This window comes from Ostrea edulis, chromosome 9, assembly GCF_947568905.1.
Source record: "Ostrea edulis chromosome 9, xbOstEdul1.1, whole genome shotgun sequence".
Classification (NCBI taxonomy): domain Eukaryota; kingdom Metazoa; phylum Mollusca; class Bivalvia; order Ostreida; family Ostreidae; genus Ostrea; species Ostrea edulis.
Genome location: NC_079172.1, coordinates 14,471,848 through 14,495,400, shown reverse-complemented (window position 1 = coordinate 14,495,400; position 23,553 = coordinate 14,471,848). Strand labels below are relative to the sequence as shown.

At 34.6% G+C, this 23,553-nt stretch overlaps 1 protein-coding gene across 1 annotated transcript; it reads right to left on the bottom strand.

Annotated features, from left to right (window-relative positions):
* Positions 1–1,682: 1,682 nt before the first annotated feature.
* LOC125658417 (uncharacterized) lies at positions 1,683–22,272 on the bottom strand. Its single transcript, XM_048889682.2, has 5 exons — positions 22,113–22,272; positions 12,413–12,579; positions 9,633–9,741; positions 7,134–7,248; positions 1,683–1,924 (listed from the first exon to the last, which is right to left on the bottom strand). The coding sequence occupies exons 1-5, from the start codon at positions 22,212–22,214 to the stop codon at positions 1,842–1,844; spliced, it is 576 nt and encodes a 191-aa protein (XP_048745639.1). The 5' UTR covers positions 22,215–22,272; the 3' UTR covers positions 1,683–1,841.
* Positions 22,273–23,553: the final 1,281 nt, after the last annotated feature.

Genomic DNA, 23,553 nt, shown 5'->3' with positions numbered 1-23,553 from the left:
AACTATATTAGTGAAACAATTTCTTATGGGATCGACGTAAAGCAATATACAAACAACAAATACCTGAAAATATTTTTGCAAGGAAATGCTGTAAAAAATATTTATTGTTGGATAGCATTCTAAAATCAGCAATATCTACTACAACTCAGAAAAAGCGGTCGCGGTAGCTAAGTGGTAGAGCGTTCGCTTTGTAACCGGGAGGTCGTGAATTCGAGTCATATTCGTGCCATGGCCGCGTCAAACACGAAGCGAAAGTGAGCTGTGTATCAATTTATTGTATGAAGGTATGTCGCAGAACAATGACCGCGGTATTCCTTTGATCTTTACAATATTTTCTACTGCACTTTCCTGCCGCGAAAGTGCTTATGATAGCGAGTGCGGCGAGCTCTAAAGATTCAATGAGAGAAAATACGTATATGTTGACAGATTTTTTTGCGTCGACAAAAATCCCTAATAATCCTAAGGACCGTCCTTTTTATCTCGCATAGTAACATCTCGTTGTCAGAGTATGAACTTCTGTTGATTATCTCAATTTCATCTTAGTCTTACACAGACTGAGTACTGGCCTGGAATTCTCGGGGGGGGGGGGGGGGACTTAAGTCGAAACTTTAACTTATTATATAATAAGTCCGAGATTTTACTCAAAATTTGCCTGCTCAAATAAAAGAAAACTCAAACTTAAGTTTGAGATTTTTCCGAGAAATCCCAGCCAGGTCTGAATATAAGTGGATGTATATTCATCCGGGGCAAGACAATAGATGTGAAAATAGTCTTGTTTCCCGACATTATACAAAAGAGGAAGTGGTCGATCTAATGGGAGAGATTGCTGTGGAACTCACTTCCCTGGGGAAACATATGGATACGAGCGTACATAAGTAGTTGCGCTCACTCGCTCAACAGTAACACTATTAACATATCACGAAAACATTTAAAAATCAACTTTTTCGGAGAGAAACTGGTTAGATGATTTTAAACACACGATTTTGTTATGTATACGAAATACATGAAAAGGTGAAGATAACGAAAGTGATCAATCTAATAACTCCTGTAAGGAATATAAAACTAAGTGTTGGGCAAATACGGACCCCTGGACATCACAAAGGTGGGATTAGGTGCCTAGGAGGAATAAGCATCCCCTGTCGACCGGTCACACCCGCCGTGAACCCTATGTCACGATCAGATAAACGGAGTAACGGCCTAACAATTGGTATGAAACACGTCAGACAGCTTTGACCCAATGACAGATTGTACTGGCAAACTAGATCGTTTTAACGACCATAGAATTTGCGAATGCTGACTTTAAACGAGACTGTTAAAACCTCTGTAACACCAACTTGTTGGTTAATAGCCAGCCTCGATTTAAAAACTGATCATACGCAGAACAAGCTCTTGGGTATCGAATTAGTTGAGATACATAAACACCATATGCAGGTGATAATGAAATATTACTGCATAAATATGGGGAAGGTGACGATGGAGAAGCTGGAGTCATCTCGTTTAAGTATTTTTTTTCCTTCAAATTAACGATTGATAGTTATAATACATCAAACTTGCGGGACCATACAGCTTGAAGTGCCTGTTCGTCTACATATGTCCAACATGTAGATTTTGCTGAAAGATGAAATAATTAACCAAGAAAGCAATTGCTGTGAGTTGAAAGCAAATTAAGAGTAGAAAAGTTCAATTCTTTTGCTAGTTTATTTTTCTATAAATACTATAAAACATATTTGCACTCGTTTTTCATTCAGCGTAAAGAAATCTGGTAAACATTTCTACATCATTCGATTGAAGTGCATATGTGTATGACGTTTGGTTTTCTTAATTTTCCATTCGATGATAAACTATTTATAAAAGTAAAATTTTCGGAATGCTCCTCTTCCTCGACCACGCCCTCCGCGTTTACTGGTTAGCCTGTAAGTCTGGTCTGGAAATTAAAAAAAATAGATTTTATATGAATATGTTCGCATTGATAACGAGTATTCTAGATATAACTTATTTCATAACACGCATAATTCGTTACATATAACAAAATGTTCAAACGTTGGATAAGGAAGTGGGCGGTTGGGTAGGTGACATCCATCACCTACATGTAAATAAGAATGAAAATTATCTGAATAGCCATCACACTACACTTTACGTACTGACTATTTGAAAATGAAAGTTATACCCATTCAGTAGATTTTCAGTTGTGAAATATTGTAACGCATACATCTTATCAATTGTGTACTGTGATCTTTACAGCAGCGTCAAATCTAACGGTCTATTGTCATATTCTGTAATACGTCTTTCATATTGCGATTCATACTTTTAAAAAATTACAATGATTGATCTCGTGCTGTATTGTATTTCTCCTAATTTTGTCTTTCGTCACAAATGAGATGCTGTTGTTATCAACGCATTCATGATACATATGAAAGATGAAGATAACGAACTGTGGTCAATCTCATAACTCCTATCAGCAATACAAAATAGATATAGTTGGGCAAACACGGACCCCTGGATATACCAGAGGTGGAATCAGTATTCTCTTTAGAGAAGTCGAGAGGCATAGCCTTCATGAAGGCTATGCCTCTGGACTTCTCTAAAGAGAATAGTGGGATCAGGTGCCTTGGAGGAGTAAGCATCCCCTGTCATAATATAAATTTCATTTCTAATGTTTTTGCCTTTGATATCTTTATAAATTGTCATGGTAGCCTTTTCCTCATGAATGCGATACAGTTATGAAAAATGTGCATGTGATAAATATAGCGCGCCAGTTTTAACGGCTGGGAATTCCCATAGAAATGAAATTAGAATGTAAATACATGTAAAAGATATAAATAAACGCTTCATGAAGTATGCTGGCCTGAAGTAGATGTGCTGTATACATGTATTCTGAAAGCCCAAAACTATAATCAATGCTTTGTTTAATATACTCAATCTGGTAAAGTAAAGTAAGTAAATTTTATTTAATGTCGGCACTATACACATTCAACAAATCAAACACAAGCTCTGTAGAGCTTTTTAACCGACCAGTTAATTTGCGGGCCTCGTCCTACTTTCGATTTTGTCTTCTTTATAGGATTTATGAAATTGCTCCTCACGTTTTCATACACAAAGATGAAAAGGATAGTAAACTTTAAGGTCATTTTGTTCAAATTTTTTGAAAGAATTAAAATGAGTCCAAATGACTCATACAAATTATATTTTTTGTAAAAAAATAAAATAAAATAATGAATAACTATTTTATGGATATATCTGCATTTATTTCCAAGCTTAAAACTATTATAATCTTAAAATTATGTCCTTTTTCATCAATATGAGTTTTACTATCTCTTGAGATTGTAACAGAGTTTGGACATGGAGAGTTACATCCCCTGTGAGAACAAAATATCGCTCACACTATCCACCAGGAATATAATACATGTATGTTAAACCTATGGTATTTAAGGGTACCGTACATGCTTCTGAAAATCCAGTCATTTCTAACTAGCTGACAAAGGTTAGTTAGACTTGGTTAAAAGCAAAATCAAATTGGTTAAACCACAATATCTAAAATCTTTTGGATCTAATTCATGGATTGTGAAATTATTCAATTTACAACAACTGATCAAACAATTCTTGATGTTCTACTTAAGGTAATTGGAGGTAGATTTTAAAACTTGACACAACAGTTGATTATGTAGTAGGAATATAACCGTACTTCATTTTGCTTTGTGCTGAAGGCGCTGAGATGTTAATTGGAATCAATAAAGATTTTAAAGATCTCACAACTGCGAATGAAGAATATGAATTTTCACAATATCTTAATGATACCTCGTTGTATTTTTGCGTCTCCTGAGACAATAGACAGCATTCGTGGATAATAAGACTATTTCGACTCTGTAGAACTGACACCAAATTCATTAAAAAAGAAAATAATATGGACAGGCAGTGTAAATTTTTCCAAAGAATTGTTCCCTATTGAAAAAAAATATTTCACTGGGGAAACGCTACATTTGATCTTTTAGGGTTATCTTTTCAGTGAAATGAAATGACAGAGATTGATTATCCTTCAACATTATCTGAGACCGAATGCATCTTACAACAGCGAAAATCAAGGAAACTTAACTCCAATAGGATGATTTGTAGTTCGGTAATAAATACTTTCTAGTCAGCCTGTATTAAACTTTAATTAGTTAATTCGAAATCGTTTGTAAATTATCTGATTTAAACCCTGTCAATTAATTGTTATGTAAGATTATGTATATAAAATTTTGTTAGCAAAGATAAATGGCAAATTCACACAATGTTATTCTTTCTTATTGAATGTGCGACAAAAACCCTGTGAATTACCGGAATTGGTTTTCTTACATTCTTTGGGCGAAAATGTGGATATAAATACAGTTATTGCACTTTAAAGCATTTGATATCAACCGGTCGACAGGGGATGCTTACTCCTCCTAGGCACCTGATTCCACCTCTGGTATGTTAAGTGGTCCGTGTTTCCTCAACTATCTATTTTGTATTGCTTATAGGAGTTACGAGATTGATCACTGATCAATCTCATAACTCCTATAAGCAACACAAAATAGAGAGTAGGGCAAACACGGAGCCCTAGATATACCAGAGGTGGGATCAGGTGCCTAGGAGGAGTAAGCATCCCCTGTCGAACGGTCACACCAGCCGTGAGCCCTACATCTTGATCAGGTAAACGGAGTTATACGTAGTCAAAAATCAGTGTTCCAAGAGCGACCTATATGGTGGATTAGAAATGATAAATTATACACAGAATCTACAATGTCCTAAAATGTAGTAATGTAAGACCCAGATATAACAATGGATAACTGCAAAATTGAACACAAATTAGTGACATCCGGTTAAGGGCCGCTTTTTTGTTATATATTTTAGTAAATCATGTAGCGTTTTTAGTTTTAGAAAGAACTACTCTTTAGCTGAATCAAGATCATAGGTGTGAAATCTAAAAAAAAGATAAGTATGTTCTCTTTGAACATCTTTGGTACAGCATTAAAATGATAAAGCTTTAGTATTTCTAAAATCCTATTGTAAAACAGTCATGGCGTTTTCATTGATTGGTTTGATTCTCAAGGGAAATTTAGAAGCCATCATCGCCTTATTAAGTCCAAAGGGAAAACCAAATTTGTCGACTACGCTGGCCTTATAATTAAAACGACAGCGTTAGAACTAATATTTAGCAACAAATAGCATAGAGCATTCGGATGAAAATCGAGTTCTATATCCCAGCACGTTCAGTTTTAAAAAGAAAAGGTTTGTAGGGATATACATTTCAATTAAGGAAAAGAAAGCATCAATAAATTTAGTCTCTAAATGAAGATTTAATGGTTATACTTTTAATGAGATAAAATGGAGAAAACTAGATGAACTCTTTTCAAAGTAAAAAGAGAATTAAGAAAATTATTGGCTATAATTTCAGATTCTACACAAAAATATCTCCAGTATATTGTTATCTCTTTCAAATTGAAATAGTCATTTACCGTATTTTTTTGCAATTACCACTTCGAAACAATGGAACATTTATTTGATGAATGTTTCGAAGTGAAAGAGGTTTGGTGTACTATTGAAAAATATGATCCTGGTTAAATTTCATATTCCAATTGCTTAATTTGATAAAAATTCATACTATTTGAAAAATACATGCAATATAAAATGTACGATGTAGACAATTTTGTACTTATAAATATAAATAACCGTTTTAGAACGTACCAAATTTTTTTTCTTAAAAAGATCGTCATAAATATGTTTCTTGGAGAAAAATCACTGCTATCAAATTGCAACAGTTATAGTAATTTTGAAAAAAAAAAACCTTCTTAAAAAAGTGATTTATACGATATGGCGGATATTTTATCAATCATAATTTACCCCCCCCCTCTCTCTCTCTCTCTCTCTCTCTCTCTCTCTCTCTCTCTCTCTCTCTCTCTCATAGTATGACTTATAACAAAATGTTTACATTTCCAATGTTTTTACCTTCAATATCTTTACCAATTAAATTGATAGACATTTCCTCATGAATGTGAACGATGTGAGTATGAATCTTGATAAATATAGTACCACTATTTAACGACTGGGAATGCCGACAGAAATAAAAAAGGGGGGGGGGATATGTGAATTTCATTTTGAAAATACACGTGGATATGAACAGCAACTCTTCACGACAATATACTTTTCATGAAGTATGCTGGCATAAAGCCTTGCAGTTCATGCCCTCGTGTATTGTAAAAAAAAAAAAAAAAAAAAAAAAAAAAAAAAGAAATTTAATTCTTAATTGTCTGCATCAGCTACTATAAGAGCACATGCTTATTTAGACATGACGTAATATGTAAGTGCTTCCCTTGCTTACATGTATGTAATATGACTCAGAAATGATATATAATTAAGAAATGAACATATCACTTTTGAGCTGTTCATGGTCAGTATGAACGGATTTAGATTTGAGGCAAACTCTGTGAATCGCGCTAGCGATTCACAGAGATTTTGCTTCAAATCCAAATCCGTTCATATTGACCATGAACAGTTCAAAAGTGATGTTCATTTCTTATATTTATATTCATTTACTAAAACACCGTTTGTTTACGTTGCTTCTATTTTGTTGCATAAAACGAATTCCTAGCCTCTGTCACAGTAGTTATTGTGACGTACGTCAACACATAGACATGGTGTCACATTTCGTCTCACGCAGCCTTTTATCAGCATTGCAAAGTGCACTGTATTTTGGAGGTAGGAGACCGCAAGATTGGGATGATAATCCACGTTAGTTTACAATCTTAATCCAAAGGTGTGACTTACGAGATCTTTGTAACAGATGTTCTATTTTTTTCAAACCATTACACTCTCTCAGTCGCGTGCTTTAAGCTAGTTCATAATCCGTTCATAGTCAATGTGAACGGATAGTGTCGCGCGCTGAACCATTGGTTGGTTCATAGAGGAAAATGTGATTTGCAATATAAATATTGTCCTGTGTACAACTGTGACGGTATGATAGAAGCACATTATTTGTGACGTCATAATCGAAAGATGTGAATCCTAAAAGTTTTCTAAGTTTCAAACGAAAAAATCACCCACGTTTACACATTTAACAAGAACGTTCTATCTATAACCATATCCTTGATAATCAGGAAAGTGTTATACCTACACACCTGCGCATTTGAATTCAAACACGGAGTCGGCCCTAGGATCGTCTCTCCTAGTCTTCGTCCACACCGTTGTAGGAATAGTTCCTATCTGACCGTCCCCGGGGCACAGGCATTTAATCTACAAAAAAGGAAGGAACAGACATGTTAAATTGATTCCGTAACTTGATTCCAATCATATGGCAAGACATTTTATCATCTATTAGGAAAATAAGATATATTTCTAATTTTAAAAGCTATCTCTTATTTTAGGGAGATATATCTTGTTTTATAGAGAAAAATTTATATTTCTGTAAGCAAAGAGATATTTCTCTCAGAAAGAGATATTTCTCTCAGGAAGAGAAATTTCTTTCACTTCGGAAGATATCAATTTCACTTTGAGAGATATCTCTTTAACTTCAGAATTTGAATGAAAACTATCTTATCTCGCTCGGTTATTTTATTTTTAATATGCTTCCCAAAGCGAAAGCCCACCAAAATCGTCCGACATGGCTGATGTCGAAATTGAGGAATTTTCCGCTTTTGAATTAATAAAATTTCTAATCGAGACACAATGATTGCAGTGTGTCAAAACGATATGCAATGAACCTCAGGTATCTATCATTGGGGCAAATGCTGTGTGACGTATTACATACCGATTGTTAGGCCGTTCTTGGCACACTGATTTTGACTGCGGATAACTCCGGTAACCTGATCAAGACTATGTCTCACGGTGGGTGTGGCAGGTCGACAGGGGATGTTTACCCCTCTTAGGTACATGATCGCACCTCTGGTATGTTAAGTGGTCCGTGTTTGCTCAACTATCTATTTTGTATTGCTTATAGGAGTTATGAGATTGCTCAATGTTCGTTATATTCACCTTTCATATGAATCATAAATAATCGTTCAATATGGGGTATTGGCGTATATTGCGCCATTACTCATCTTTGAGCAAAATGACTCGGATGAACGTTGTAGTCTATAGGCCTCTTTTTGATGAATACATTTGATAAGACAAGTTGATTTTGTGTTTGCTATATATAAATAATATAGAAAAATTACAAACGCACGGTCATTTGCCAAACGCTAGATATTTCACGGTCTTTCGCCAAACTCTCGGTATTCAGAAGTGAGAACCACAGGTCTTTCGGATATGACCTTAAGAACGGAGGTCTCGTGTCGCGGCAGGCGTTGACATCTTAAAGAACCTTCACTGCTACGGTCGTAAGCGCTAAGCATAAATCTAAATTTGTGGTACTTCACCTACAACTGGTGACGCCTCAACGTGAGTGAAAATTTCTCGACAGGACACAAAACAACCAACCAACATATTAAGCATTAGCCTTGGATATCCACCTATTTGCAATTGAGGTGGCGTGTACCTATTTGTAATTGAGCTGGCGTGTACCTGTTTGTATTTGAGGTGGCGTGTACTTGTTTGTAATTGAGGTGTCGTGTACCTATTTGTATTTGAGCTGGCGTGTACGTGTTTGTATTTGAGGTGCGTGTACCTATTTGTACTTGACGTGACGTGTACCTGTTTGTATTTGAGGTGGCGTGTGTACCTGTTTGTATTTGAGCTGGCGTGTACGTGTTTGTATTTGAGGTGGCATGTACCTGTTTGTATTTGAGCTGGCGTGTACCTGTTTGTAATTGAGGTGGCGTGTGTACCTGTTTGTATTTGAGCTGGCGTGTGTACCTGTTTGTATTTGAGGTGTCGTGTACCTATTTGTATTTGAGCTGGCGTGTACATGTTTGTATTTGAGGTGCGTGTACCTATTTGTACTTGACGTGACGTGTACCTGTTTGTAATTGAGGTGTCGTGTACCTATTTGTATTTGAGCTGGCGTGTACGTGTTTGTATTTGAGGTGGCGTGTACCTGTTTGTATTTGAGGTGGCGTGTACTTGTTTGTATTTGAGGTGTGTACCTATTTGTATTTGAGCTGGCGTGTGTACCTGTTTGTATTTGAGGTGTGTACCTATTTGTATTTGAGCTGGCGTGTACGTGTTTGTATTTGAGGTGGCGTAACAAATGCAGGTGATACAGAAATTAAAAATCAAAAGGTTGCATGGATTTGGAGGAAAGCAAACCAGGACAACAAAACCTAGAGGCACCATAGTGAAATCAGTCTTTGGAAGCAGAAGCAAAATATTCTGACAATATTTTGTGAAAACCTGGACAAAGAAAATTGTGAAATTCGTGTGAGAGAACATAACTGTCGAAAAGTCAAAGAAATAAGGAGGCTGCCAAGCCATAAATAAAGAACTGCTTCTAATAATTCAGTCCCAATGTACGCACATGAGGTACATTGTACAAGTGGGTATTGAAGATAGATTGTGTATCTGTGTTATTGAGGTAAAGTGTACTTACATGGATTTGAGGTTATTTTTTCCTGTACTTGTGTTTGAAGTAAATTGTACCTGAATGTATTTGAAGTAAATTGTACCTGAGTGTATTTGAAGTAAATTGTACCTGAGTGTATTTGAAGTAAATTGTACCTGAGTGTATTTGAAGTAAATTGTACCTGAGTGTATTTGAGGTATCCCACATCACGGACACCATTGTACTGTTTCCTTGCCACTTCTCCTGGACGGCATTCTGGTATGTCAGAAACTGGACGGCACAATCCATACCTGGGGTATCAAAATTACATCCATTTAATGTGGAAATATACTATCTACACTCATTTAATGTGGAAATATACAATCTACATACAGTTAATTTCCTAATGTGGAAATATACAATCTACATACAGTTAATTTCCTAATGTGGAAATATACAATCTACATACAGTTAATTTCCTAATGTGGAAATATACAATCTACATACAGTTAATTTCCTCTTCCCAACGCCAACTCTTAATCTTTTTTTCCTGTATTTCTTTTTTATTCTCACTTAACGAACACATAGGAAGAGCATATTGAATTCCATTGAAACTTGGAATATTGTAGAGAGATATTCACAAAATATAACTAAATCAAAATTGTATCCTCTATTTTTTTCTATCCTAATTTCCTGAGAACTGCGACTGATATACATACCATAGAATAACTACAGGGATGACCACATTCCTGAAATTTATCAACTTCAAAAGAAAAGCAATCAACCGCATAAATTGATGAATAATAATTTCTTTACGATAGGTATTTTGAATACACTGTTCTAATGTGAATATTATAAGGTATTTATCACAATGACTAATTCACTACCTATAAAGAATCCATATACGTTGTATTATGAATGGGAGATGGACGATAAAGTGTGTACATCGTGTTCCATAGCTCAACGATGTACTTAGAAGACATCTTAAACAGGTTTTTAAAAAACAAAACATCATTGACTTTGTTCTTGAAGTGAGCGCTCTGGCGACTGAGCTACTGCATTGAAATCTACGTGCAATAGTTTATGGTGGGGAAAATCATATAATACAATGTAGTTATATTTGATGACGTATAGTCCGAGCCAACTTCCATTCCTTTTCAGTATGTCTTATTCTTTTTTGATATGACATATTTCTTTACTGAAAAATTATGTAGTTTGTTTTTATTGGTATACAAAAAAGTAGTGGATAATTTAGCATAGGTAGTCGGTATTCTTTCTCTAATACATGGCCCGCCGCGGTGTTCTAGAGGTAGAGCATTCACCCCACATGCGGAAGGTCGGGGTTCAGATCCTGGCCGCGACAGACCCAAGTCGTTAAAACAGGTAATTAAAAGATTTATATAGCGCCCTATCAACATTAGTTCTCTAAGGCGCTTTACAAATGTGAGAGAAAATATTACATAAGTAATTATATAGGTAGTGACAGTTCCATCGCCAAACGCTCGGCATCAGGTGTGAATATGACAGGCCCTTTCGCAAAATGCTCGGCTATCACGGGTATTTCAAACATGACCTTCAAATCGGAGGCGACAGGCAATGACACGTTAAAGAACCCTCACTACTATGACACTTAGTGCGAAGCATAGATTGGTTGTACACTATATTGTTTAAGGTAGATTGATCCTCGTGTGATGTCATAGGTTTTTGCAAAAATCTTTATCAAATTAAGTCCCGTGGGAATCCGGATTAGAATAGCTATTCTATAGATCCTCAGTACCCCTTGCTTGTCGTACGAGGCGACTAAATGGGGCGGTCCTTCGGATGAAACTGCAAAAACCGAGGTTCCGTGTCACAGCAGGTGTGGCACAATAAAGATCCTCTCCTGCTCAATGGCCATAAGCACCGAGCATAGGCCTAAATTTTGCAGCCTTTCACTGGCAGTGGTGATGTCTCTATATGAGTGAAATACTTTCGAGAGGGACGTAAAACAATATACAATCAATCCATAGATTATTTATAATGAAAAAAATGTTGACAAGGGCAATAACTCCTATATGTTGGTATTTCCTCTACTTTATGTCTATTATACAATGATTTCCCTTATATCCACAATTAATTTATACATATCTATATATGAGCAGTTTTTTTTAAACTGTTGACATTAAAAAAATGTCACTTTAACCAGATTTTATCTAATTTTCATTATGATGTTTTAAAAATATGTGGGATTTTCTGATGTTCACGCATACTTCTGTTTGTGTATGTCTGCCTTGTCTGGTATCTTAAAAAGGTGGCAGCATATAATTTTCTTTGGTTATTAATTAAATTAAATTATAATGAGCGGAAATTGATACAGTTTTTCAACTTTAAACCATTGATAAATCACACGAGGGTGGATCTACCATAACGTCCAACTCAAGAATTTTTCACTCATACGGAGATGTTACTATTGCCGATGAAAGGCTGCCAAATCTCAATTTATGCTCGGCGCTTTCGGCCTTTGAGCAGGGAGGGATCTTTATCGTACCACACCTGCTGTGACACGAGGCCTTGACTTTTGCGGTCTCATCCAACGGACCGTCCCATTTAGTCGCAAGGGGTACTGAGGACCTATTCTAACCCGGATCCCCATGGGAGAAGCATAGGACTTCACCTACGCCGGTGACGTCTGAATATGAGTGAAAAAGTCTCGAGACGGACGCTAAACAATATGTAAGCAACCAAGCAAGCAAAATCTAGGCCTATGCTCGGCGCTTTTGGCCTTTGAGCAGTGAGGGGGGTCTTTATCGTGTCACACCTGCTGTGACACGGAACCTAGGTTTTGCGGTCTCATTCGAAGGACTGCACCATTTAATCGCCTCTTACAACAAGCAAGGGGGTACTGAAGACCTATTGTAACCAGGTCCCCACGGGAAGATATTTTGTGAGTTTGACGCATAGTAGCAAACAACAGGATGGGGTCTGGCTTGGAATGTTTCTTACCATCGACCTCTTCCAAAAGGTAGAGTGGAGTCACCAGCTCGAGTGGGACAAGTGGTTCCTGTTGGACACGAGCAGCTCATCAAACTGAAGTAGTTATCCCTCGGAAGTTCCATGAGCTCCGTACAGACCGCATCCTCCTCGCACACAGCTGATTCTAATTGTTCCTGCTATAGGACGAGAAAGTTATGAATTATATAAAAATCACTCAGACACATTAAGAGTAATTCAATTGTCCTTGGAAAGACGTTTTAAGATCTAATGATGATGAAAATTATCATGTATTCAAAATGTTTCAAATTACCCTGTTATTGCAGGGAATAAGAACAACATTTAATGTCTCGGGGTGACACAGTGATAGATGTGTTATGGCATAGCGAATAGATTGAAGACTCTGTGTTTGTGAGACAAATAAAAAAAAGTTGATAACTTTTTCTTGCAGCGAATCATGTAGGATATCATTCTAGAATAAAAAAAATAATTGGGTCATTCATGTCACCCTACATTTTGGTTGGCTTCGCTAATATCTAATATGCTGCAGAAATGCAACTCATTGTAAAATTTAAATCGACCAGGCTCAACTGAGAATAGTCTTAAGTTAAATTTTCAAACTGATCGAACACATTAGACGTTGATAATTGTGAATGAATGAAATCTATATTGATAACGTTTCAAAATGACTGTAAAGTATCTGTGTAATTTCAACAAGCCAAGAGTACATGTATAGTATATAGATGTTGATGGCAAACTGACAACTCAACTTTATGACACATGGGATGTCTTCAGCTTTTTATAGTCATCTTCCATTGTTTATGTAGCAATATTCCATTATCTCCTGCATAAGGTGTTTACGTCTCTCAACTAATTCGATACACGAGAACATGTTCTGCATATAATCAATTTTTATATCGAGGCAAGCTACTGGCCAATATTTTGATGTTACAGGGATTTTAATAGTCTCGTTTGAAGTCAGCATTTGAATAAATTCTGTGATTGTTATATTGCATGACCTTATTTGGAAATACAACCTGTCGTTAGGTCGAATGCTGTCTGAGGTGTTTCACACCAATTGCTAGGCCGTTCTTTACTTACTGATTTTGACTAACTACGGATTACTCCATTTGCCTGATCAAGCTCATATCGGATGTACCGGTCAACACGGGCACTTGATTCAACCTCTGATGTGTTCGGGGCCACATGTTTGTCCTACTCTTAATTTTGTATGTGTTGGATTTATGAGATTGGTTGCTATTCGTTATCTTCACTTTTCAGTTTACAAAATTTCATTTTTCATTTAGGTCTATTTCAGTTTAAGGTCATCAAGGAATCAAATGGTCTATTCCAATATTTTTTTCCAAAGAGCTGCAACTAATCTTTCATCAAATCGCATGTTATAATTTTTAACTCGGCAATCTCAGATTGTGAGTGGGTCTTGTTAGAAAAAAAACCTCCTTTAGTATAGAGAGCACGCTTTTGTTGTTGCTACACCCTGCCTGAATGGTCATCTCAAACCAAATATCTTTACCACGAGACAACTATTGCTTTACCTAATAGAGGGAAAAAAACTTTTTAAAAAGGATTGTCCCTAAACCTTACATTTCATTTCTTTGCTAAAGAGGAATATCCTTTCTGAAAAATAACGTGTGAGGAGATGTTCTTGGAACCAAGTAATGTATTAGCTTAAGTCATATCATGACATCTGAATAACATTTAGAAGTCTTCATTTTCTCACTTGGGCTATATACTCTAGCTGTTTTTCTTGGACATTCCCGTAACATGTCCCTGTACCTATTTAAGTCTTTGAAAGAAACACAAATATAGGTGCCCTGTCCTTTGCATGCATTTACTGCCTTCTACTTGTCTCAAACCTTGAAATAATTTCTGTATATTTTCACTTACTTAATCAACTTCTTGTCTTTTGAATATGTATTTTTCACTGTCCTGATTACATCTATACCTGAATTTATTAAAGACGAGACGAGTGATATTTAATTTGTTGATTAAATTTTAACAACTTCAACAAAAGTGCTGTTGTAAATTGGCGCATTAAAAATTTGCAGTTTTTCATATTTGTTATATACATGTATATCATAATCTCAAAAATAGCTGAAATCTAATTTTTTTTAGCCGCTAAATTTTATTATTGAAAGAAACTCATAGTTGTATTATATCAATTGATACAAAACATATTTATTGTAGGCTTTTGGAATATATTTCACATGCCGAGCAAATGGTTGTAGCTTCTTTGAAATACTCAAAATGCACTTAACTTCTTATGATAATTTATGAACGTACATGTATTTGAATGTGTATACATGTATGTTGTTTTGTATATTGAATGATTTATTTATCATATATTATTTTGAATAGAAGTATTTTAGTACAAATATTGTATAAATAGTAATGCATTATTTTAACCCAGTATAAATCATCTCATTTGAGTTGTGAAAAAATATTCGTTAGTCCATGGTACATGTATATACTGAAAATACTTTTGAAATATATGTTGATAAATATATAATACAAAAAGATAGTCAAAACATTCTACGTGGACATTTTTCGTTACATAATCCTATAGTGATCATAGAAACTAGGACCAAATATTTTCATTCAACATGTGACATTGCCATGCTCGTTACAGAAATATTCATCTTAGAAAGAATATATATATGTGTGTACAATTCTTTGTAGGATTTATAAGATTGGTCACTGTTCGTTATCCTAACCTTTTCATCGTGTTCTTTAATTAATTAAGAAGTATTACTGATATCTATTGTCAATTCATTTCTTTTCTATAGATTTATTTTAGAATTTTCACTCATAAGAGACATCGGCAGGTTTAGGTGAAGTACCACCAAGTTCGACATTGCACTTGTAACCATGACCATAAGGTTTCTTTTTCGTATCAATGCTGGTCCTGACAGGTGATCTCTGACTCTAGGTAACGTCCTATTCAAAAGACCAGTGTCCATTTCTAATGATACTATGTTATACTTCTTGGATAAATTAGGTACATTTCATTGATCAAGTTTGTGTGTGGGTTTTTTTTTTCTGTGTTTTTTTTTTCCTCTCTCTTTAATCTAATAGATAACAAGTTTTTCTGTACATAATATTTTGAATTTCAGCATGAATATCAGCATTGATAAGCTGAGAAAGGTTGCTTTATTGAGGTGAAAATTATTTCATTATTCCATCAATTGATGTGTTGGAGTTATTTCATGTTCCGTAGTAGAAAGCAATTGAGTGGGTCTTTATCCCGAAACTCAGCATTTTGTAAAATGTCCTGAAACACCACAAAGCGTAAGTTAATTGATACCCAGGAGTTGCGGAGGTATGAATGTAATGTGGTAGATGCATTGAAAATTAATCACAATTCCCTATAGGGTTTTCTTAATAGCATGTTCTTATTCAGGAAAAAATAAGAAATTTGAATTTGTTTTATGCAATTAAAGCTTAGGACATTTCTCTTCTTTGTCGCAATATAAAAAAAAGAAGAGAGTTAAAACTGGAAATAGGAATAAGAGGACTGGCAAATAGCGGATATTGAAAAAATATTTATGTCTAATTCTGTCCCAAAAATATACCCTATCCTATACAAACAAAACTGTCGCTGCATGGATATGGTTAAGGATTCTCAGCTGAACGATACAATGTGAGATTTTAAACAAAGCCTTGGGAGATGAAAAAATTATATTTTCGTGTGAATTTTGCTATTCAATTCTTTGTTCGTTTTTTTTAAGTGGGTCATAGTTCGTTTTATTTGTACATTTGAGATACATGTATATTTGTGGTAGGTATTATTTATGTAAAGAAAAAAGGATGAGTTCTAGTCATTATCAAATACTTCAGAATTTTTTGTTGTTGCTTGTATTCTTTGATAATCTAGTACTTAGGCGATAGGGCGTTTATTTAATTAAGTCCAGTGTAATTACTATAACCATACACGCCATGGTACATGAGGTACGAGTAACAAATTTAAAAAAAAAAAGATATTGCAGGTCAAATATAATGGATGCACGGAATGAAAGAAGATTAATAATGAAAGAAAGAAACGTGTTTAAACTCAAAAGTAATTCATTGAGGTCAGACTAATTCGTATATTTTAAGAACAAACATACACAACTTTTTCGATGATTGGACATTGAGAAAATTGCAGTTCATTTGTGTCATTACAATATCTATCTATTGCTTTTTTTTCCCCTAAAATTTTTATAATCTTTCAAAGAGTAGAGTGGTGATCCACCTCCCTGTTTCTACTGGAAGCTGTTGGTCTGAACTACGGCGTTCTACAAATATATTTCTTAATCTTTGTAGTAAGATATTAAATACTTTTGACATTCAAAGTTTGATTTGAAAGATATATCCATGTATTCTTGACCAGAGCTATCGATGTCGATAGACATTTCTAAATACGTGAAAACCCATATGAATGCAAAATGCATTTTTTATAAACTCCAGATATTATTTCTGACTTTTACGATATTGAATTTGTCAATTTGTACAAAATAACCTTTTGCACTCTATGTCTATCTGAATGAATACACTGAACTGAACTGGCGCCAAACTAGACAACATCTGCTCTAGGAAATGTCTGTTGACCCTTAATCAGGACATATCATTATAATTTCTTAATTACTAGTAGTACATGTAGCTGCACAGTTTGCTAGCATTCATAAAATCGTACTACTACGAAAGCCCAGATGGCTCATTCGTATTGCGAGATTCGAATTTCGAAAAAAATTTCGTCGTAAAATTGTGATTTACTATTTTAATGACAGAAAAAGATAATATTTGTGTTTAAAACCTATTCCGAGGCATCGAATGAAGCAAATTTGCTTTATTGTTTTCCTGTACTAAAATGATTCCTGTATGATGGTATATATACATGTACATTGTATTCATTAGAACCGAAATCTATTTTTTGATAAAATCTGAAACTTAATTTTAGTTTTATTAAAGAGGCATTACCTGCCAGAATTCTATTCGCCCATTGTTACCAAAATGACTAAAACAGCTTTAAAGAACATACAAAATCCCTGACATACTAAATTTCATGATACATCTTTGGTTGTAGTTTCAACATTAGAATATCTTTTGTTTATATAGAAACAATGATTGAAACGTTATTGTATGGAAATCAATAAGTCATTTTGAAGGTATTTTATATTATTTTCATAAAATACGATTGGAGATTGCTTTTTTTACTCTCAGACTTATTTTTCTTCATTTTTAAATGCTTTGCAGCATTTTAATGACGGTTCAGAATTTAAAGGTTTTTATGTCTTATTTTGGCAGCCAATGCCCCTTTGATTGGTTGTATGTTGTTTAACGTCCCTCTCGAAAATTTTTCCCTCATATGGATACGTCATCAATACCGATGAAGGGCTTCCAATTTATGCCTATGCTCGGCGCTTACAGCCGTTGAGCAGTGAGGGTTCTTCAGCGTGCCACACCTACTGTGACACGGAACATCCGTTTTAATGTCATTCACACCTGATGCCAAGTGCTTGGCAATGGAATTGTCACTGCCTGTTTTAACGACTTGGGTCTGTCGCGGCCGGGATTTGAATCCCGACCTTCCGTATGCAGGGCAAACGCTCTACCTCTAGACCACCGCAGTGATCGCCCTTTGACGATGATGGTTAAAATTACATACACAATTATCATGATTGCATATTTACAACGGAATGAAATTTGAGATAGCTGGTTCTGCATATGATCAGTTTTAAAATCGAGGCAGGCTACTGAGAGACAAGTTAATGGTGCAGGGGTATCAACAGTCTCGTTTAAAGTCAGTATTTCGCAAAATATATGGTCGTTATAACAATCTAGTTTGCCAATAAAACCTATCAGCGGGTCAAGTGCTGTTTGACGTGTTTCATACAGATTGTTAAGCCGTTCTTGGCACATTGATTTTAACTACGGATACCAGTCCCGTTTACCTGATCAAGATACAGGGCATACAATGGGTGTGGACGGTCGACAGGGGTTTCTTACTCCTCCTAGGCACCTGATTCCACCTATGGTATATCCAGGGTTCCGTGTTTGCCCAACTCTCTATTTTGTATTGCTTATAGGAGTTATGAGATTGATCACTGTTCGTTATCTTCACTTTTCATAGAGCTGATATTGCTTTAATAAGAGACAAAATATTTTGATCACACTCATCAAATGTAAAATATCGCGATCTTAATTTTAAGATTATATGTTTGAGGTTACATAAACTTGGAATGTGACAGAAACCAAGTCAAATGCAGTGTTTCCTCTTTTATCTAAAATTACGCATTTGGGATTTGCATACAGTGGACAGTAGACGTTGTACTTTCTGTGTCTGAAATTCAACCATGATTTCTAATTAATCAAAAACTTATCGACAGTTGTTCCTTGGTTTATTCTGATATTGTTTCACAACAAGAAGACATTTCTTTGTTATTATATCACGTAATTCTCTGCATGCAGACAGACCCATAGAAAGCGGCTTGGGTTAGTTGAAGAAATTTGACACGTGCACTTACACCGGAAGTTGGTGGCGTGCTTGTTGTTATGATCTTCAGCTTAATAGTAGATACAGGTAGTATTGAAATAACAAACAGTGTACGGTAGAGTTTACGTTACCAAATTCAATATCATGCTGTGTTTGAACTGGTTGTATTATATCTATGATAAATACAAGTTACTAATATAGATTTCTTATTCAAATATCAAAATTCAAAGAGTACTTAGAATGAGCCTCCTTAAACAAGTTTTAAAAATAATAAACAGAGGAACTGAGAATCGCCGGTTTAGTCGTTTTATCCAAATCTGACATTCTCATAGTTTTTGTGAAATACCCATGTAAATAACTATTCCATTGTAAAAAAATTTTTTAATTTACTGTGTGGGAATAAATGCAAAAATTGTAATAAGAGAAATCATATATTGAATTTTTGTACTTGCAACCACCCAGCAAATTAAAGATATTAAGGTATGCGCTCGTCTTTCGTTGCCTTTTAGCATCAGTCAGTGTACTTCATTCAAGGACGTTAAATTACTGTCATAAAAAGGTCACAATCGGTGAAAATGAATGCATATTGCACGTCCTTGATTTGAGGGACATGACAAATTACATGTAAATATTAATAATTGATCTCAGGTATTATGACCAGCGAAAATGCCTGACAGGGAACTGCAATGCATCTCGCTCCTTCTAAGTATACCTTGCAGTGGAAATTCTCGGAAATAATGTAACGCTAGATTAAATCATTCATAGGAATTATGACTTTTATGACAAGATTTATATTGCATGTCTGCATTGTAAAATGATAAAGTACAAATTTCATAATCAAAAGTAAATATAATTGTATACGAGGACAAAACCACAGACAGTCACATAAAGAAAATAAATCCGATAGGGTACAACTTCTGAATTTTCTTTTTCCATATGAATTTTAAACCTGCAGCATTATTTGAGCGTTGTCAATTAATGATATTAACAAGCGTCTGTCTGTCTATGAGATTCCAGGATATTAATTTCAGGGTTTTTTCAAGATCCACAGACAAAATGTGTCTCCATTAAAAATCAGTTTGTAACCTTCAATTTTTGTATAAAATTTGGTCCTGGAAGGAAACGTATATAATATACGTCATTATCTTTAAGAATGGTAGTCTATATGATATGAATCAGATGTTGTTGTGAGACAAATACGAACTCTTATGAAGTTTACGATGTTGGTGGATTTCAGATTTAACAGGAATTTAAATATTCTTTGTATAGTTTGCATGAATTAGAAAGATTGTCTTAAGAATATCATTAGTTACAAAGACATTTTGCGTAAATGTAATTTTGAATTAGATATAATCAAGTAAAAAAAAAACTATTACATGCATTTGGTATTAGTGTGCATATTTAAGTAAAACTTTATTATGCCCAAGCTACAGGCGTTAACTTCAATGAAGATCGGTTTTTTGTCAAACAACAGAAAATCAAATTGCGTTTCCACAAATGACAAAATTCAAGCATAGTATAAAAATACTGGGAGGCCAGTAAAACAAACCACCTAGGCCCCAAAACCGTGCAGATCACATACATCATGTACATGTTGTCTCCCATACATGTATTTAAATGTGTTGATAAATACATGTAGAATAGGACTCTCATTAATTATCTCATCTGATATTACAGGGCTCGATCCCATTCAACAAATCTTCTAATATTACAGGCGACTTCCACTTTCCGCGGAGAGAGTGCAAATAGATAACAGATGCATAATGAGGTGAGATTGATCTGAATATGAGAAAATACCCAGGATAAGACTCTAATAGGATTTCTAAAATTTTCTCCCTTCAAAAGAACATATCTGGAAATGGTCAGATAAAGGATGTAGAGGAATATCACTCCGCACGTATCACTGATCTTCGGGAATCAATACAACAAATAGATATTTCATTTTTTGGTGAGAAAAGTGCCAACTCATGTTAGCGTTCATGATACATGTACATGTCGCGTTTGACGATTCTGTCATGAACATTTTGTTAGTATCTGGCGAATATTTCATAATAGTATCTGGTGAAAGTTTTTGATAGTATCTGGCGATTCCGCTATGAATATTCTTTTGTATTCATGACGATTCTGTCATGAACATTTTGTTAGTATCTGGCGAATATTTCATAATCGGATACCGGCGAATATTTTTGATCGTATCTGGCGATTCTGTCGAGGATATTTTTTCATATTATCTGGCGATTCTATTATGAATGATTTTGAAGTTATTTTAATTTAATCTGAACATATTCTATTACATAATACATATTTATATATAAGGTTTAGACACCGGACCTGGATTTCTCGAAATGAAATTTAAGTCGAAACTTGGACTTAAGTTTGAGATTTTACTTCAATTTTGACTGCTCAAATAAAAGAAAACTCAAACTTAACTTTGAGAGTTTTTGAGAAAGCCAAGCAAGATCTTATTGGTTCTTCTCCTTGTGATACATAATAATTAGTACTGCAGTACACTGTAATTGTTACAAGAATAACACTCATACAAAACATGAAATATAAGTCTAGGATTTTGTGGTATATCAACAGTTCAATATTTAGCTAAAGAAACGAAAATATAGGTATTTTTATCACTGGATACTGTTTCATCACCTGAGAGATCGTTTTTTGCAGGTAAATATTTGGTATATATGTAAATACTGTCAATTATTTTACGTTTGAATAAATCATAGTAGAAAAGCAGGACTTACTACACTAATTTGTAATAATATGATAATAAATTTATGATTTTCCTAAAAGTAGGATTGCACTTTTATTCATATCATTTGTTACAAATAATTCCTTTCATAGAAATCCCTTTAGAAAACATAAGTGAATCAACACTTGACTTTGTGGGACAAAATTCGATTATTATTTTTTAACTCCATGATCTTAAAAGCAATATCCTTTATGCGAGATGGCAAGCCTTTAAATATACTTTAGTAGCATGGTGATTATTGAATGTAGGTTATCACTAATAACTTTCATCGTTTTTAATAAGTAAAGTCAAATTTCCTCAATGACAATGACATATCTTGTATGTTCTCTACGCTGATGTAAATTAGTTTATGAGAATAAAGTGATTGTCGTAAAGTCAAATTTCCTCGGGACCATGTAAATATTTAATTAAGCATTATTTTTACTCCTTTTTATTAAAAAAAAATTATAAATTTGAAAGACAAATACCTGGTATCTAACGATTGTCTCTGTGTTAACCTGAGGCTGGAGGCCAGACAGAACCAGAACACAGACGCTGAACGTTCTCATAATATCAAGGATCCCTGCCATCAAGTTAGAGACGGTATCACAGACACGAGTAGACTCTCGTAATGTTACTTACCACGTCATCACATCACCTGAAACGGGCCTCCTTTTATATCGATTGAAAAATGTCATTATTCAAAATAACCACCTCCTTTAGGGAAAAATGAAACTGAGATGTACCACATTTAATCTCGGGAGTAGAAGACTTGTATGCCCTATCCGCCTTTCCATCAACTTCTAAGATCACATAGGTTATATGCGAGTGACTTTTTCTCTCATTCTGTCACGAGGAAACGATGCAAATTTTCATATTGTTTTCTGTCCATCTTCCAGAAATCGTCATCTTATTAAACTAGGTTCTCAAAATATTTTAAGATTAATAATTCGGTTAAACGAGGATTATTTCAGACAATCATTTGGTGAATATCATTGTTGTACTTAGAGTAATACGGATTTTGAACTGTATGCTCTCATATGGAATTCAGTTAACGATTTTCCTTAGTTTTTTGGCGTGAAACTGGTCAGGTTATAGACTATTTTCCGAAAATCATGCTTAAATTATCCTTGAAATCATAGAAAGTATTAATGCATACTAAGTGCGTGGTATGTCTATATAATTATATCATCTATTCCTGTCTCGTGGTGAATTTCACGAAACATCGATATTGCCAAATTGAGCCGTTATATTCAGAAGCTCCTCTATAAATAATTTCCATGTAAAAGGTGGTGCTGTCAAACTACTATGCTTCCTGATATACTAAAAAGCAATCATGTTGAGAAAAAATCGAATATAAAGACTGGCGCGTCTTAGGGGGTACGACAATTGATCAAACAATTTCATATTTGTGAGTACAAAGAAAATCTGACTTCTACTTATAAACATGCGCCATGCAAGCTTCTTTTAAACGCAGCATACATGTAGAATAAGGTAATTTACATGCATATTAAAGAGGAATATAGAATTCCTATAAAGAAATATTCATTTACATTTTTCACAGAAAATATGGAACCTCACCTGACCAATGTTACATCATTTCAAAAATGTTTGATTTATGAATCATTTAAAGTGGAATATTCTGCATTCTGATTAATAAAATGTTGGGATCCTTCCATGATTTATACCTATTAAACATTTTCTGAATAATTACCATTCAGTGTTCGCGTTACGAATGGCAACGTCCTTCCTTTTGTTTATTTCAGGTTTCGAAAAAGGAAAGAAGCATATAAATTGTATTTGAATGACTTAATTTCTTTGATTTCCGCAATTAGGTGATTTTGAGAAATTCAAAAATATGTTTCTTTTTTCAAAAAGAGAACAAATTATTCCTTGACACAGTTAGTTGTGTAATTCAGTGCAATTTCA

What these genes read in the sequence shown, in the direction of transcription:
- LOC125658417 (XM_048889682.2), bottom strand. Translation starts at nt 22,214, where the DNA reads ATGGCAGGGATCCTTGATATTATGAGAACGTTCAGCGTCTGTGTTCTG. An exon ending in AGACAATCGTTAGATACCAG is followed by an intron (nt 12,580 to 22,112) that starts GTATTTGTCTTT and finishes CTCGTCCTATAG; the next exon opens with CAGGAACAATTAGAATCAGC. An exon ending in GTTTGAATTCAAATGCGCAG is followed by an intron (nt 1,925 to 7,133) that starts GTGTGTAGGTAT and finishes TTTAATTTCCAG; the next exon opens with ACCAGACTTACAGGCTAACC.